At 42.2% G+C, this 14771-nt stretch overlaps 1 protein-coding gene across 1 annotated transcript in view; it reads left to right on the plus strand.

The window, feature by feature from the left end:
* The first annotated feature begins 3701 nt into the window (after positions 1 to 3701).
* The window catches only part of Ccny (cyclin Y), a 103937-nt gene continuing 92867 nt past the window's right edge, over positions 3702 to 14771 (plus strand). The window contains exon 1 of the mRNA XM_032885290.1: positions 3702 to 4289. Within this exon, the coding sequence (XP_032741181.1) occupies positions 4136 to 4289 (154 nt within the window). The 5' untranslated portion in view covers positions 3702 to 4135. The remainder of the gene's footprint in view (positions 4290 to 14771) is intronic.

A 14771-nucleotide genomic window follows, 5' to 3' on the forward strand; every position in this document is an offset into this window, starting at 1 on the left:
TCACTCAGGATATTTTCTAGTTCCACCATTTGCCTATGAATTTCAAGACGTCATTGGTTTTGATAGCTGAGTGGTACTCCATTGTGTAGATGTACCACATTTTCTGTATCCATTCCTCTGTTGACAGGCATCTGCGTTCTTTCCAGTTTTTGGCTATTATAAATAAGGCTGCTATGAACATAATGGAGCATGTGTTCTTGTTATATGTTGGAGAGCATCACTTGGGTATATGCCCAGGAGTGGTATAGGTGGGTCCTCAGGTAGTGTAATGTCCAATTTTCAGAGGAACCTCCAGACTGACTTCCAGAGTGGTTGTACCAGCTTGCAATCCTACCAACAATGAAGGAGTGTTCCTCTTTCTCCACATCCTTACCAGCATCTTTTGTCACCTGAGTTTTTGATCTTAGAGATTCTGACTGGTGTGAGGTGGAATCTCAGGGTTGTCTTGATTTGCATTTCCCTAATGACTAAGGATGTTGAATATTTCATTAGGTACTTCTCAGCCATTTGATATTCCTCAGCTGAGATATTCTTTGTTTGATATTCTTTGTTTAGTGCTGTACTCCATTTTTAATAGGGTTATTAGGCTCTCTGGAGTCTAACTTCTTGAGTTCTTTGTATATATTGGATATTAGCCCTCTATCAGATGTAGGATTGGTAAAGATCTTTTCCCAATTTGTTGGTCACCATTTTATCCCAATGACAGTGTCCTTTGCCTTACAGAAGCTTTGCAGTTTTATGAGGTCTCATTTGTGGATTCTCAATCATAGAGCATAAGCCATTGGTATTTTGTTCAGGAAAATTTCCCCAGTGCCCATGTATTTGAGGCTCTTCCCCACTTTTTCTTCTATTAGTTTCAGTACATATGGCTTTATGTGGATGTCCAAGATACACTTAGACTTGACCTTGTATTGGGCAATAAAAATGGATGGATTTGCATTCTTCTACATGCTGACTTCCAGTTGAACCAGCACCATTTGTTGAAAATGCTATCTTTTTTCCACTGGATGGTTTTAGCTCCTTTGTCAAAAATCAAGTGACCATAGGTGTGTGGGTTCATTTCTGGGTCTTCAATTCTATTCCATTGATCTACCTGCCTGTCTCTGTACCAATATCATACAATTTTTATCACTATTGCTCTGTAATACTGCTTGAGGTCTGTCTGGGATGGTGATTCCCCCAGAAGTTCTTTTATTATTGAGGATAGTTTTCACTATCCTGGGTTTTTTGTTATTCCAAATGAATTTGCAAATTGCTCTTTTTTCCTCCATTTTTTCCTTTTTTTTAAATTGGATAAATTTTTATTTACATTTCAAACGTTATTACCTTTCCTGGTTTCCCAGACATAAGCCCCGTATCCCATCCCCTTCCCACTTCTTCTATAAGGGTGTTTCCCCCTCCCCAACCACCCTCCCTTCCTGCCTCCCTGCCCTGACATTCCCCTACACTGGGTGGTCCAGCCTTGGCAGGACCAAGGGCTTCTCCTCCAATTGCCCCATTGCAGCACCAGGATTTTTTTTTATAATATTTACTACAAACCACCATCTAGGTGGTGAGTCAGCATGACTATCATTTGGGCATCCTAACTCTGTGAGCAGTTGCTTAGGATCCTACAATTAATTCTTTATAAAGTGCCACTGTTTGTCAGTCCAGTGGCACTGCTACCTGGAATACTGTGTAAGTTTGTTTACATGTAGTGGTATGTGACAACTATGTAAATCACTACTGGAGCTTACGGCCTAAATTTCTATTTCTTGCCTGGTGACCATACTCCCCAGTATATCTAAAGAGATACAATTTCTAAAGAGAATGTGGTGAGGGCATCAAAGAGGGAGTGGAAAAAGTAGAGGGGACAAAACAGTCCCTCTGACCAGTGCCGTTCGACCATTTGGCAAGCATGGGTGGGTCCAATTTCTCCAAATCTGCCCCCCCCATTCCAAACATTATTCCAATGACCCACATGCAGGCTCTACTGCTTCCTGAGTGTTTTCCCATTTCTCTCATGGCCCCCCAATTAACAGTAACATAACTATGAACTCTGATTAAATTGGTAACTTTGAGTGGATATGTAATGCTCTCACACAACTCTATTTCAAAGAGCTCTAACAACAGACAATGTAATTTTGAACCTCCTTAAACATTAGCCTAGAGAGTCTCAGTGTTTGCCCTCGAGGAGCTGCATATATGCTCCCAACATTCCTGTTGTTAGAAATAGCCCCGGAAGTCATAAGAAAATGGTATCAGGCAAAAGTTTTAATTCTTCAAAATGGTGCACTGTGGTAAGTCATGTGGTCGTGTTACTGGGTTTTATTCTTCATAAAGGGTCTTGTGTCTTCTTCTGAGAAGTCAGAGCCTGGTCTCACGTTTTTATGAGATTGGCTAAGGAAGAGCAGTGTGTGCAGTTGTTAGGCAAAGCACACTTTTTTGAGAAAGGTTGAGAACGCAACCTGGTTGCACCCCCTTTGATCTTTCAAGGAGGCTGACTGGAGGAAGGACTTTGTCAGATGACATCTTCCATCTTAGATGGAACTTCCTTTGTCTCATTTTATCCTTTGGGAGAAAAGACAGTACCTTCTATTTACATCTCACACTGGGAAGGTCAGTGTAGCCTTGTTTTGATGCTGTCTAACCCACCCACTCCCACCCCCCATTCCCCAGAGCTGGAATTTTCTAGAACTTCCCTTTACTGTTTTCTCTCTCATTTGGTCAGCACCACCACTCTTCAGCCATCATTTCCCATTGCATTCTGTCACATAAGTCTACATATGACATTATTACAGCTAAGCATGGAGCCTCCGCACCGCTTGTAGAGCAACAATGTATGAATACTCCTAAGCGGTGGATGGATTGACTGCACAGGCTTAAAAAGAGTACAAGACAGGTACAGATTGCTAATGTTTGGTATCATTTTCTCATTTCTCCAGTTAGGACAGAGAAGATCATGCACATCCTCCCCTTTACTGACTCCTTCACTAAGATTTTGAACTCCTGATGCTCCTGTCTTTACTGCCCTACTTTAAAGGCGTGACTTACACCTGTTTATGCCTGGTTGAGGATGGTAGAAGGGCCCCAGTACCCTTCACTATTTGGAAAGGATTTAAGTGGCTTTCCTCATATTAAATCTTTTCAACGTTTATCTTGGTTCACGAGGCAACCCACGCACAAAATCTACGGCAGGTGAAACATAAAACAAGTGTAGTCCAAAAACTCAGAACATTACAGTTAATTTGTCATGACTTCAGCTCCTGTCCCCAGGCTGACTCCCAAGTCCTCCGAAGAGATTGACAGATGAGCTCCTAACTCAACTGGGAACTCCTTCTAACATTAGCAACACACTGGCCGGCCGCCCCCAAGAGGCAAGCAACCAGGCCCCCTCCAGTGCGCGCCCTCTCGTGGCTCCTAGGGCTACTATCTACTTCCTGACGTTGAGACTCAAGAGCGGAAGAGCGGAGAGCCGCATTGGCGTCTAGAGGGCGAAGACTTTTAGACAGGGTGCCGGCTACTGCGCACTTTCACGGCTGGAGAATCTGCTTCCAGAGCAGTGGGAAGGAAAAGGGCTGTGTGTAAACCGCGGGGGCCTAGCACAAAGGTGGAAGAGAAGCAAGCGGGCGTGAGGCGTGGCCGCGGGGAGGGGGCGGGGCCGACGTGTGCAGGCGTGGGGCGGGGCTCGCGAAACCCGGTCCGCACGCTAAGATTCACCGTGCAGCGCGGCGGACGCTCCAGCTCCTGCGGTCCCGTCATTGTATCCGCGCGCACTCGCGAGTCCCCGGCGTGAACCGGAACAGCTTGCGGAAATCGCGGCTGGGAGCCGGGCGCTGAGCAAGAGCGCGGTGGGAGGCGGCCTGCGCGGCGCCGCCCGCCATGGCCGCGGCGGGGTGAGCTCTGCGCGGGGCCGCAGTCGCAGACTCAGGCTCCTCCGCTGCAACCCAGGGGCTGAGGCCGTAGCAGCCGTGGCCGCTGTCTGTCGGTCGCCGTAGCCGCCTGCTCGTTGCCGCTGTCCATGGCGCGGCCCCGCCGCCGCCGCCGCTGCTGACCCGGGCCCCGCGCGGTTTCCGCCCTCCACGGGGCGCGGGCGGCCTGCCTTTGCGCCCGAGCCTGCGCCCGCGCCCCGGGACTACCAGCCCGGTGGTCAGCGATGGGGAACACAACTTCGTGCTGCGTGTCGTCCAGCCCTAAGCTCCGGAGGAATGCGCACTCGCGGCTGGAGTCCTACCGCCCGGACACGGACCTCAGCCGCGAGGACACTGGCTGCAATCTGCAGCACATCAGCGACCGGGAAAACATCGACGGTGAGTGGCGCCCGCCTCCGCCTCCGCCTCTGCCTCGGCCTCTCCCTCTCCCTCCTCTTCCCTCCCTGCAGGACTTGGAGCCTTGCGGTTCTGCTGCACTCACGGAATGGTGGAAATTTTGTTAGCCACGGCCGGGGAGGTCCAGTAGGTCCAGGGAGGGCGTGTGGCATGTGTGTGCTGGGGTGCGTCTACATGCGTGTGCACCCCGGAGATGGCATGGGAGGCCCCAGGCTGTGTGCTTTTGGGATATTGCCAGAGTTATGTTTAGGGTGGCGGTGGTATTTGCTCTTTCCAAAAGGAATTGTGACAGTCTTTACCTGACTGGAGTTGGCATGGGTTCCCCCAGACAACTCTACCCCTTTTCCAATTAAAAACTAAACTAGGCCCAAGGGAGTATGCTTGTGACTATATAGGCACAAATGCATACATATGTACTATGCGAGTATATACAGTCCTGTGCACAAACACATAAATACTTTATGGGTATGTTTGCTGGGTAAACAAAAGTAAAAGGTACACCTCAGACTGTTTAAAAAAGAAAATACCAGTCGACTGTAAGTTAAGTGATCTAGTTTTAGCATGGGCTAGAATTATAGTCCTACGAATTTCAGATTCGTCTGGGCAACTTGTGTATTTGAAAAAAAAGTTAAAAGAGGCATCATTGCACCTAGTAACTGGTTTTGCAGTATCTTTCTGAGTATTGTTTTGTAATCAAACTCATTGTATACTGGGCATAAAATACAGTTTATATAATTTCCTACTTAAAAGATTAAATTGGAAATATCTTTAGGCCTTGTTTTTCGTTTTTGTTGTTTTTACGAAAATCCTCACACAAATAATCTAGTTAAATTCACTTGTAATTTTTCTTATATGAATGAATTGATACTGGTATTGACTCATTCTTGTTGCCTTTGGAGTGGAGTATTCCTTGCAATCGTGAAAGGCTACATTTGAATGCTAAGAAGAGTTTTCTTCTTGTTTCTTATATAAATAGTGTCTGCATGTTAGGGACAGCAGCTTTATTAAACAAGTATCATAAGGTTACTCACAGTTTATACTAAGCTCTGGCACTACGTGATTTTTCTAGTGTTATTAAAATTTGTGTATTCGTGTGTGCAAGTGCACACTCGCACTCAAGAGTGTGCTACCTGTGTGTGGCAGTTGAGGTAAGAGGAAGGTGGTGTATGTCACGATCTGGAGTTACAGGTGGTTGTGCTGGGAACCTATCTCGGGTTCTGTGGAAGAACAAGGCGCACTCTTAATCACTTAGGCATCTCTTCAGTCCCTCTGGTGTCATTTTATGTGTCCATTAGCTCGGTTTTTTTTCTTTAGGTGATTTTGAACTGCAGCTTCCCATTTACACATTTAAAAACATGTAGAAGAATATTGAAGTAAGAACTCCCAAACACATAGTAAAACTGTATTTTCAAGGGCAGAGTGAAGAAGTGAACACGTCCATTGTAGAATATTGCTAACGGCATTGACAAGCAAAAAGCATTAAAGAGTACTTTAACAATTAATTTTATTATACAGGTTTACATTAGGCCATTTTCACGCACAGTTTTGCGTCTATTTTCAGGCCACTCCACATAACAGCATTTTATGTCTCTCACTCATAAGCGAGGGAAAATGATTTGCCCTTCTGAGACTTGTTTAATATAATTATTTCCAGTTGTACCCATTTTACTTCAGAGACATAATTGCATCTTTATGGCAGAAATGAATTCCATTGTATATAAATCACAGTTTCTTTTTTCCATTCCTCAATTACTGGGCAGTGGTGCAGTAAGCGTGGATATGCCGGTATTTTTTTTTTTAATTTGTTTTGTTTTGTGTTTTAAACTTTTGAACAGATACCTGTTAGAGGTATACTGAGTCATAAGGTAGGTCTGCTTTCCATTGATCCCCATTCTGACTATCACAGTCTGGACTAGTTTCCATTCTCACTGTTAGTGTATAAAGGGGTTCCTCTTATCTGCTTCCTCACCAGCATTTGTTATTTGTTTCCTTAGTAATTGCCATTCTTATTGAGGTGAGAAGGAAAAATAGAACCTCATTGTAATTTGTGTTTCCTGCTAGTGATGTTAAATTATTATATTTTTTATTGTCATTGTTATTTTGTTTGTCTGTTTTCGTTTTGGGTTTTTCGTTTGTGCTTTTTTTGAGAGATCTGTGCTTTTTTTGAGACAGGATCTCTGCATGTGGAACTCAATGTGTACGATAGGCTGGCCTCAAACTCACTGAGCTCTACCTGCTTGTGCTCCAAATGCCGGGACTAAAGGTGTGCATTAACATGTTTGCGTTCATACACTTATTGAAAGTTTCTACCTCTTTTTCATCTTTTGGGAATTGTTTCTCTAATTCATTAGACCAGTCTTTGATTGGGTGGCTTAGTTTTTGATCACAGGTGATGAGGTTTCTGAGTTCTTGTGCATTTTAGATTTTAAACTCTGTAATTTGTATACCCGGCAAAGACTCCTCCCATTTTGTAAGTTGTCTCTTCGAGCAGTTATTTTCTTGAGCGTTCTTAAGATAATTTTTATCTTCATGAGAATCAGTTGTTCTATTTCTTGAGAGACTGTGTTCTGTTTAGAAGTATTTGCCTATACTGGAATCTTAAACATTTTTTTCTACTTTGTCCTTAGGAATTTTACCGTTTCAGGTCTTTAAATAAAATCTTTGATCTGTTTAGAGTTATCTTTTTGTATGTGGTGACACATGGGTCTAGTTTTCTTCTGTATGGCAGAAGAACATAACCAGTTTGCCAACAATATTTATTTGTTGAAGAGCCTGTTTGCTCAAATGTGTATTTTTCTGATTTTGCTTAAAAAAAAATTCCATGGTTATATTGGTTCATAGCTGGGTCGCCTCTGCTTTTCTTTTGATTTATGCCTTGTGTTCTTGTATTAGCTTTATGATGCTTTTCTCATCTTCATTTCGAGTCAGGGTCTTTGTAGCTCTGGCTGTCTTGGAAGTCACTAAGTAAATCAGACTGGCCTCAAATTCAGAGAGATCCTCCTGCCTCTGCCTCCTGAGTGCTGGGATTAAGGCCAGTGCCAGTGATGTTTTTATTACAGTGTTCTGTAGTCAGCTTGGAGTCAGGCGCAGTGATGGCCTCCAGCATTGCTGTTTTGCTCAGGATTGCTTTGCTGTCTGATCTTTTGGTTTCTCTGTAAATTTTAAGCTTTTTTCCCCTTTCTTATTTGTGAAGAAGAATCTTGGTGTTGGAATTTCGATGGGACTCTTATCCAATCTGTAGATTTTTTTTTTTTAAATAGCATAGCTATTTTCATATCTATTGTTTAGTTTATGAGCATGGGATGATTTCCCATCTTACAGTATCTTCAGTAATTTTTTTTAGTGTTCTAAAGTTTTCATTGTAGAAGTTTTTTACTTCTTTGACTAGCTTTATTATGAGGTCTTGTTTGTTTTTTAATTATTTTTAATTATTTTTCTGATTTCTTCCTCAACATAATCTTTACTGGTATCTAGGAAAGCTAGTAAGTTTTGTGTATTGATTTTCGTATCCTGTCTCTTTGCTGAAGGTGTTTTTTTATTAGTGCTAATGTTTTTCTGGTGGTCTTTTATCTGCCAATAAAGTTACTCTGATTTATTTCTTTCACACTTCTTTTATTTTTCTTTCATCATACTGTTCTACCTAAAGCTAAAGGAATAGTACTGGGTAAGGAGTAGAGAGAGACACCTTTGCCTTACTCCTTATTTTATTGGAAATGCTTTCCATCCCACCTCTCCACCCCCATTAGTATAACGTTGGGTATGGGTTTGTTATGTATGACTTTTATTATGTTGATAAGTTCTTTCTATTCCTAGTTTTTCCAGAACTTTAATTATAAAGGGTTACATTTTGCTGAATGTATTGAGGTAATCATGTGATTTCTTTCCATGTGATCTATTACACAAACCATTTTAAATCATGATCTTTTGGATATGTTCTTGAATTCTGTTTGCAGAAATATTTTTCCTTTCCTATATTTGGTGGAGGTTTTGTTTTAAATGAGAGATTAGAAACACCCTCCCCCACAAAAAAAAGAAAAACAAAAAGAAAAATAATTCACAACTGAACTGGATATTACTATGCACTAAAGAGATGGGTATAATGGTTGTAATCAGCTGTTTGGCACTAGGGTTTTATCCTAGTTGGACTTATGATTGCTGTGATGAAAACACCAAGACTCAAAGCAACTTAGGAAGGAAAGGGTTTGTTTGATTTTCATATCCTGAATCACAGTCCACTGAGGGAAGCCACGGCTGGAGCTGATGCAGAAGCCATGGAGGTGTGCTGTTAACTGGTTTGCTCTCTCTGCTTGCTGATTTTGTGTCAACTTGACACAAGTTCAAGTCATCAGAGAGGAAGGACTCAGCTGAGGAAATACCTCCCTGAGATCCAGCTGTCAGGCATTTTCTTCTCAATTAGTGATCAATATGGGGAAGATCCAGCCTAATGAGGGTGGTACCATCCCTGGGCTGGTGCTCTTGGGTTTTACAAGAAAGTGGGCTGAGCAAGATGTGTGAAGCATATCCAGCTGTGTTGAGTTTCTTTCCTGACTTCCTCTAATGATGAGCTATGATCTGGAAATGTCACCCACAAAACCTTTTCCTCCCCAGCGTGGTCGTTGGTCATGGTGATTCATCTCAGCAATAGAAACCCTAACCAGGACATGCTCTAAGATACACCTAAGTTCATTTGTGAGGCCTCTTTGAGAAAAACCTCTAGAAGACCACAGACCTGTTCTTCAGACTTAGAGTAATTTAGAGCATAAAGCTGGCAGTGAGATCTCTAGTGGAGGCTGTAGGTTCTCTACAGTCCATTTTTATGATTATGCTAGTTTAGACCTCTAAGTACTAATTTGTCATAAAAATAGTATTCTACCTCCCAAGTTCAACAGATACATCAAGAATTTATCTAACCAGAAGTTTTCAGCATTGGTATTATTTAGAGCAGAAATGTAAGCCTCTTCAATAGAATGAGTAGGTTTATTTAAAAGTTTCCAAGTAGCTCTGAGATGCAGTTGGGCTGGTTGGCAGTGCAACCTGCTGCTCTAGGGTTATTTTGGTACTGAATCATGTAATGGCAACAGATTTAAGTAAAACTGCATAGATTCACTGTGTGTCTTTGCATATCTATGTTTGAATATTTCAATTTCTCTGTTATGGTTGGTCTTTGGTATCCTTGTGTTCTGTATATGGATTCATTTAACTGCAGACCACAAATACTTTTAAACAATTGTATCTGTACTGAATACATGTAAACTTGTTTTGCGTCTCTTGGGCATACATGTTAATAACTATCTAAATAATAGTTATAGTCAGTGTTATAAGTAATTCAGAGAGCATCACTATGTATAGAAGGTGTGTGTCAGCTGTGTGCAAACACTTGGCCATTTCTTGGAGGGACTTGAATACCAGCAGACTCTGATATCTAACAGGATCCTGGAATAATCACCTGCAGCTACTGGGGGACAACTGTATATTGTTAAATTATTAGTAAATTTTTAAAATTACATGTCAAGACTTCTTGAGTGTCACTGTCTTTCTTCTATCTTGAGAATCATTCCAGGCAACTACTAGTATTGAAGATTGATAGTTTGTTCACGACTCTCCCAGACTATCTGAGGTTTTTTTTTTTTTTAATGGCAGATATATGCATTTCCGCACCACGCTCTAAAAATAGAAAGGAGGCAGTGTTTGTTTGTAGTATCAGTAACTTGTGTTAAGGTAGGCAGGCTTCTTTGATGCCCATTGAGAATTTGCTACCCTTTATAGTAGTGTGAGATTCTTTGTGGTTTTGAAAGTTGTGGGCAGTTTAACTAACTCTCTAGGACTTATCTTCCATGAAGTCACTCAGAGGTCGAGAAAAAAAGACTAAACACTGATAGGAAAAGTCACAGCTCTTCTCTCAATTCTGTACCCAGCACTGCTCTGAGTGTAGAGGTAAGGATGGATCTAGTCTAACAGTTACAAAGCTGAGTAAGAAAGAAGAATAATAGGAGAGGAGGAAGGGTGGAATGTTGGTTTAGAACACAGGATTATGGAAAGATATAAAGCTTACTGTTAGCACACACAGAGTCACCCACAATGTGAATGTGTACAAAAATGCAACAGTAGTACAAATATAAATTAAAGTGAAGCCCCTCAGGTTCAGAATGACTTCCAATTATATAGAATTTCTTTGAAACATAATAGACTTTGGGTCTGAGTAGGTGCTTGCTTGAGTGGCTGCATTAATCTAGCTCCCTGTTTGGTTTGTTTATAATAAAGAGGGTTTTGTTAAATGTTGAGATAGAAAGAAGCTGAAGCCAGGGTTATTTTATTTTCTTCAGAGGCTTGAAATGTATATAAATATGCTGTATATTAAATGTTTGCTGTTCCTAGAGAGGGGCATTGGGTGTAAAGATAAGTTCTACCAGTCTTGATCAGATCGTTAGACATCCCCTAACATTTCTTTTAGGAATGAGTCTGGCTAGATCCAGTTTCAGAAAGCTCAGAAAGGAAATTATCCACTGTTTCTCAGCTCTATAAACCACCTGTATTTGTTGCTGTAACTCCCTTCCTTCGGAGAAAAGTGGCCTGCCATGATAAAAGTTGAGAAGTATTGGTCTGACAGCTCACAAATGATAACTCACAAGATTCTGCCTGTCAGATCTCTTGGTAGCTTTGAAATTCCTATCAATTCCTGCAAATGAGCGACTGTTTTCTTACAAGGGACAACTTTTTAATAAAGACATGGAAAACCTTGAATACTTTTTCTTCACCTTCATCAGAATGTTTGCATTCTGTATATTAGTTTTGACTTTGTAGTGGACTTTTCTATAAAAAACTGCACCTGTGGTTTTGGTGTGAAAGTGAATTGTGTAAAGACATTTCAAAAGGACTATAGCCATGATAATGTCTCTGGGCTAAGTGATTGATAGCCCATGGTTGTACTACTATTCCAAAAGAATCTCAGTCTGGTTTTGTTGTTGATTGTTACCTAGGGTTTGTGATTGTTCTGTCCCTCAGTCATGATCATTGTCCTCTGCTCTAGATGATAGACACAAGACATAAGTTGCACATATGGCTCCTGGTGCCCAGGGAAATATAGCTGTGTTACACTGAAGATAATTGTTAGTTACAGTTATATCCATGCCAGTTTGTTCCAAAAGCCTTGCAGCAGCCTTTGGTGAGTGATGAATTGCAGGTCACTTCTGTTTTAGATTCTTCTGATACAGACCTGGCGGAAGGATGACTGGGATATACTGTACATGGGAGTTCATAACGCTTGCAGGTATTGGCACAGCTGAATGTTGAAGACATGTAGGCAAGTGTTTTACTCTAGATTGGTATTTTTGTGAATTCCTTGAGAATTTCCTAAAATGCATTTTTATAATGTTCATTTTCTTCGGTCCCCTACTTGGTCTACCTGTCTATCCACTCAACCTCATGTTCTCCATCTGCTCCTCTCTAAACCCATTTAGTCCAATCTGTGCAACTAAATACTCTTTGGAATGGGGCCTGCCCAAACATTGACCTGCCAGGGGTTACACTCTTAAAAGAAAACTGACTTTCCTTCTCCCACAGGTGTCAAACGCTAATGGTTTCTCAGCTGCAATGGAAGTTCATGCCTACCTAACACTTCCTATGCTGGAATTTTGTCTGGCACTAGCTTGAACATGTCTTATGTTGCAAGCTGTCACAAACACGGGGAATTCATATTGTTCTTAATGTGCTACTGTCCTGTTATGCCTGGAGAACACTTTCCTTGTAGTCATATGCTACCTCTGGCTTGTACTGCAATCTTTCTGTCCCTTCTTCTGCAAAGATGTCTGAGCCTTTGAAGGAGGGAATGTGATATGATGTCCCATTTAGGCCTGAGCACTTCGCAGACTTATTCTCTTCTGTACATTGACCAGTTGTGGGTCTCTGTTAATCCCTGTGTACTGCAAAAAGAAAGCATCTCTGATGAGGTTTGAGAGATGCACTAATCTATTGGCATAACAATACTTATTAAGCAGATAGTTTAATACTATGTCCACTTAGCAGAATAATAGAAGCTTCTTCCCTAGGGTCTATGACCTTTCTACACACAGGTTATTGACTCTAAAAACTATGCCAAGTGTGGGTTTCATCCTGCAAAGTGAGCCTTAAATCCAATCAGAAACTCCTGTAACAATTGTACTACTATTGCACTAGTAGACATATTTTACCAGGCCAGTCATTATTATGACTCGGAGAGTTGAGCTAGGCAGGAGCATTGATTCCTATCCTTCTGTAACACGTTTACCACTTTTGCAGCACTATGAAAGCTAGCCAGTTGGGGTGAAACTACAAGGTCAGTGCCAGCTTGGTTCCTGTGGTGTTCTATACTCAAGAGTTTTACAGTCAAGCTTTAGAGGGTAACTAGGAATGATAGTGATAGCCTATAATGCTTGGAAGTCTATAGGACCCCATCGGCCATCAGATCTAGTACCATTCTTGGTACTTAACTAACATGAGGTGTCTAGTTGGGGTATTGCAGCCTCTGTTATAGGATGGTTCCATGTAAATCCTTTTCTTCCTCTTCGTCTCCTTCTCCTCCTTTTCAATTTTATTTATTTTTTCCTAATTCACTTTGTATTCTCACTGCCCCCCTTCTGGCCACTCCTCCCAAAATCCCCACTCTCTATACTATACTCCCATTCTCCTCTGAGCAGGGGTGGGGGTGAGTGGGGGGGTGAACTCCCCTCCCCCCCAGTGTCTGCATACCCTGGGACTTCAGGCCTCTACAAGGCCGTGTGATTCCTTTCCTCAGGGGCCAGACAAGACAGCCCAACTAGAAAAACCTACCCCATATACCTACAACAAACAGCTCCTGGGATAGCCCCATTCCAGTTGTGTAGGACCCACATGAAGACCAAGCTGCACATCTGCTACATGTGTGCGGGGAGGCCTAGGTTCAGCCCTTGTATGTTCTTTGGTGGGTGGTTCGGTCCTGAGATCCTCAACGGTCCAGGTTAGTTCCTATGCAGTCAGTTCCTATCCCCTTCGGGACAGCAATCCTTCCTCCTGTTCTTCCGTAAGAGTCCCCAGGCTACATCCACTGTTTGGCTGTGGCTGTCTCTGTCTGAGTCTGCTGTTGGGTGTAGTCTCTTAGAGGACAGCATGCTCCTGTTAGCAAGCATGACAGAGTGTCATTAGCAGTGTTAGGGATTGGCGCTTGGCCCACGGGATAGGTCTCAAGTTGGGCCAGTTATTGGTTGTCCATTGCCTCAGTCTCTGCTCCCTCCCCTGTGCCTGTCTTACTTGTAGACAGGATACATTTTGGGTTGAAAGTTTTGTGGGTGAGTTGGTGTCTCTGTCACTCCACTGGGGTTTCTGTCTGCCTACAAGAGGTGGCCTCTTCAGGTTCCATATCGCCAGTGTAGTGAGTCACGGCTTTGGTCACCCCTGTTGATTCTTGGGTGCCTTCCTTATCCTAGGTCTCTGTCTGTATCTGGAGGTTCCCCCACCTTCTTCACCCTCATCAGTGGCAGGTTTCCATTCTGTTTTCATGGCCATCTAGCCATCTCTCCTGTCCTTCCCTACACTTGATCCAAATCCTCCATTCCCCTCCCCATCCCCTTCCCTAAAAGTTCCCTCTCCATCTGCCTCTTATGACTATTTTATTCCCCCTTCTGAGTTTCAAGCTTCTCCATTTGGGCCTTCCTCTTGTTTAGCTTCTCTGAGTCTGTGGAGTGGTAACGTGGTACCTGTATTTTATGTCTAATATCCACTTATAAGTGAGTACATACCATCCATGCTTTTGGTATTGGGTTACCCCTCACTCAGGATGATATTCTCAAGTTCTATTTATTTGCCTGCAAAATTCATGATGTCTTGGTTTTTAATAGCTGAATAGTATTCCATTGAGTAGATGAACCACATTTTCTTTATCCATTCTTCAGTTGAGGGACATCTAGTTTGTTTCCAGTTTCTTGTTATTATAAATAAAGCTGTTATGAACATAGTTGGGCATGTGTTTTTGTGAGATAGAAGAACATCTTTTGAGTATATGCCCAGGAGTGGTGTAGCTGGGTCTTGAGGTAGAACTATTTCTAGTTTTCTGAGGAAACACCAAATTAATTTCCAAAGTGCACTCCCACCAGCAATGAAGGAGGGTTCCTCTTGTTCCACATCCTTGACAGCATGTGTTTGATCTTGGCCATTCTGAAGGGGATCAGATGGAATCTCAGAGTTCTTTTGATTTGTATTTCCCTGTCGACTAAGGACTGAACATTTCTCAAAGACTTCTGGGCTATTTGAGATTCCTCTCTTGAGAATTGTTTAGTTCTGTACCCCATTTTTAAATTGCGTTATTAGTGTCTAACTTGTTGAAGTCTTTGTAAACTTTGGATATTAGACATCTTTCAGATATACAGTTGGTGAAGATCCTTTCCCAATCTGTAGGCTGCCAATTTGTCCTTTGGCTGTCCTTTGCCTTAGAGAAGATTTGCAGTTTTGTGAGGT

Source organism: Rattus rattus, chromosome 14 (genome assembly GCF_011064425.1).
Source record: "Rattus rattus isolate New Zealand chromosome 14, Rrattus_CSIRO_v1, whole genome shotgun sequence".
NCBI classification, from domain to species: Eukaryota; Metazoa; Chordata; class Mammalia; order Rodentia; family Muridae; genus Rattus; species Rattus rattus.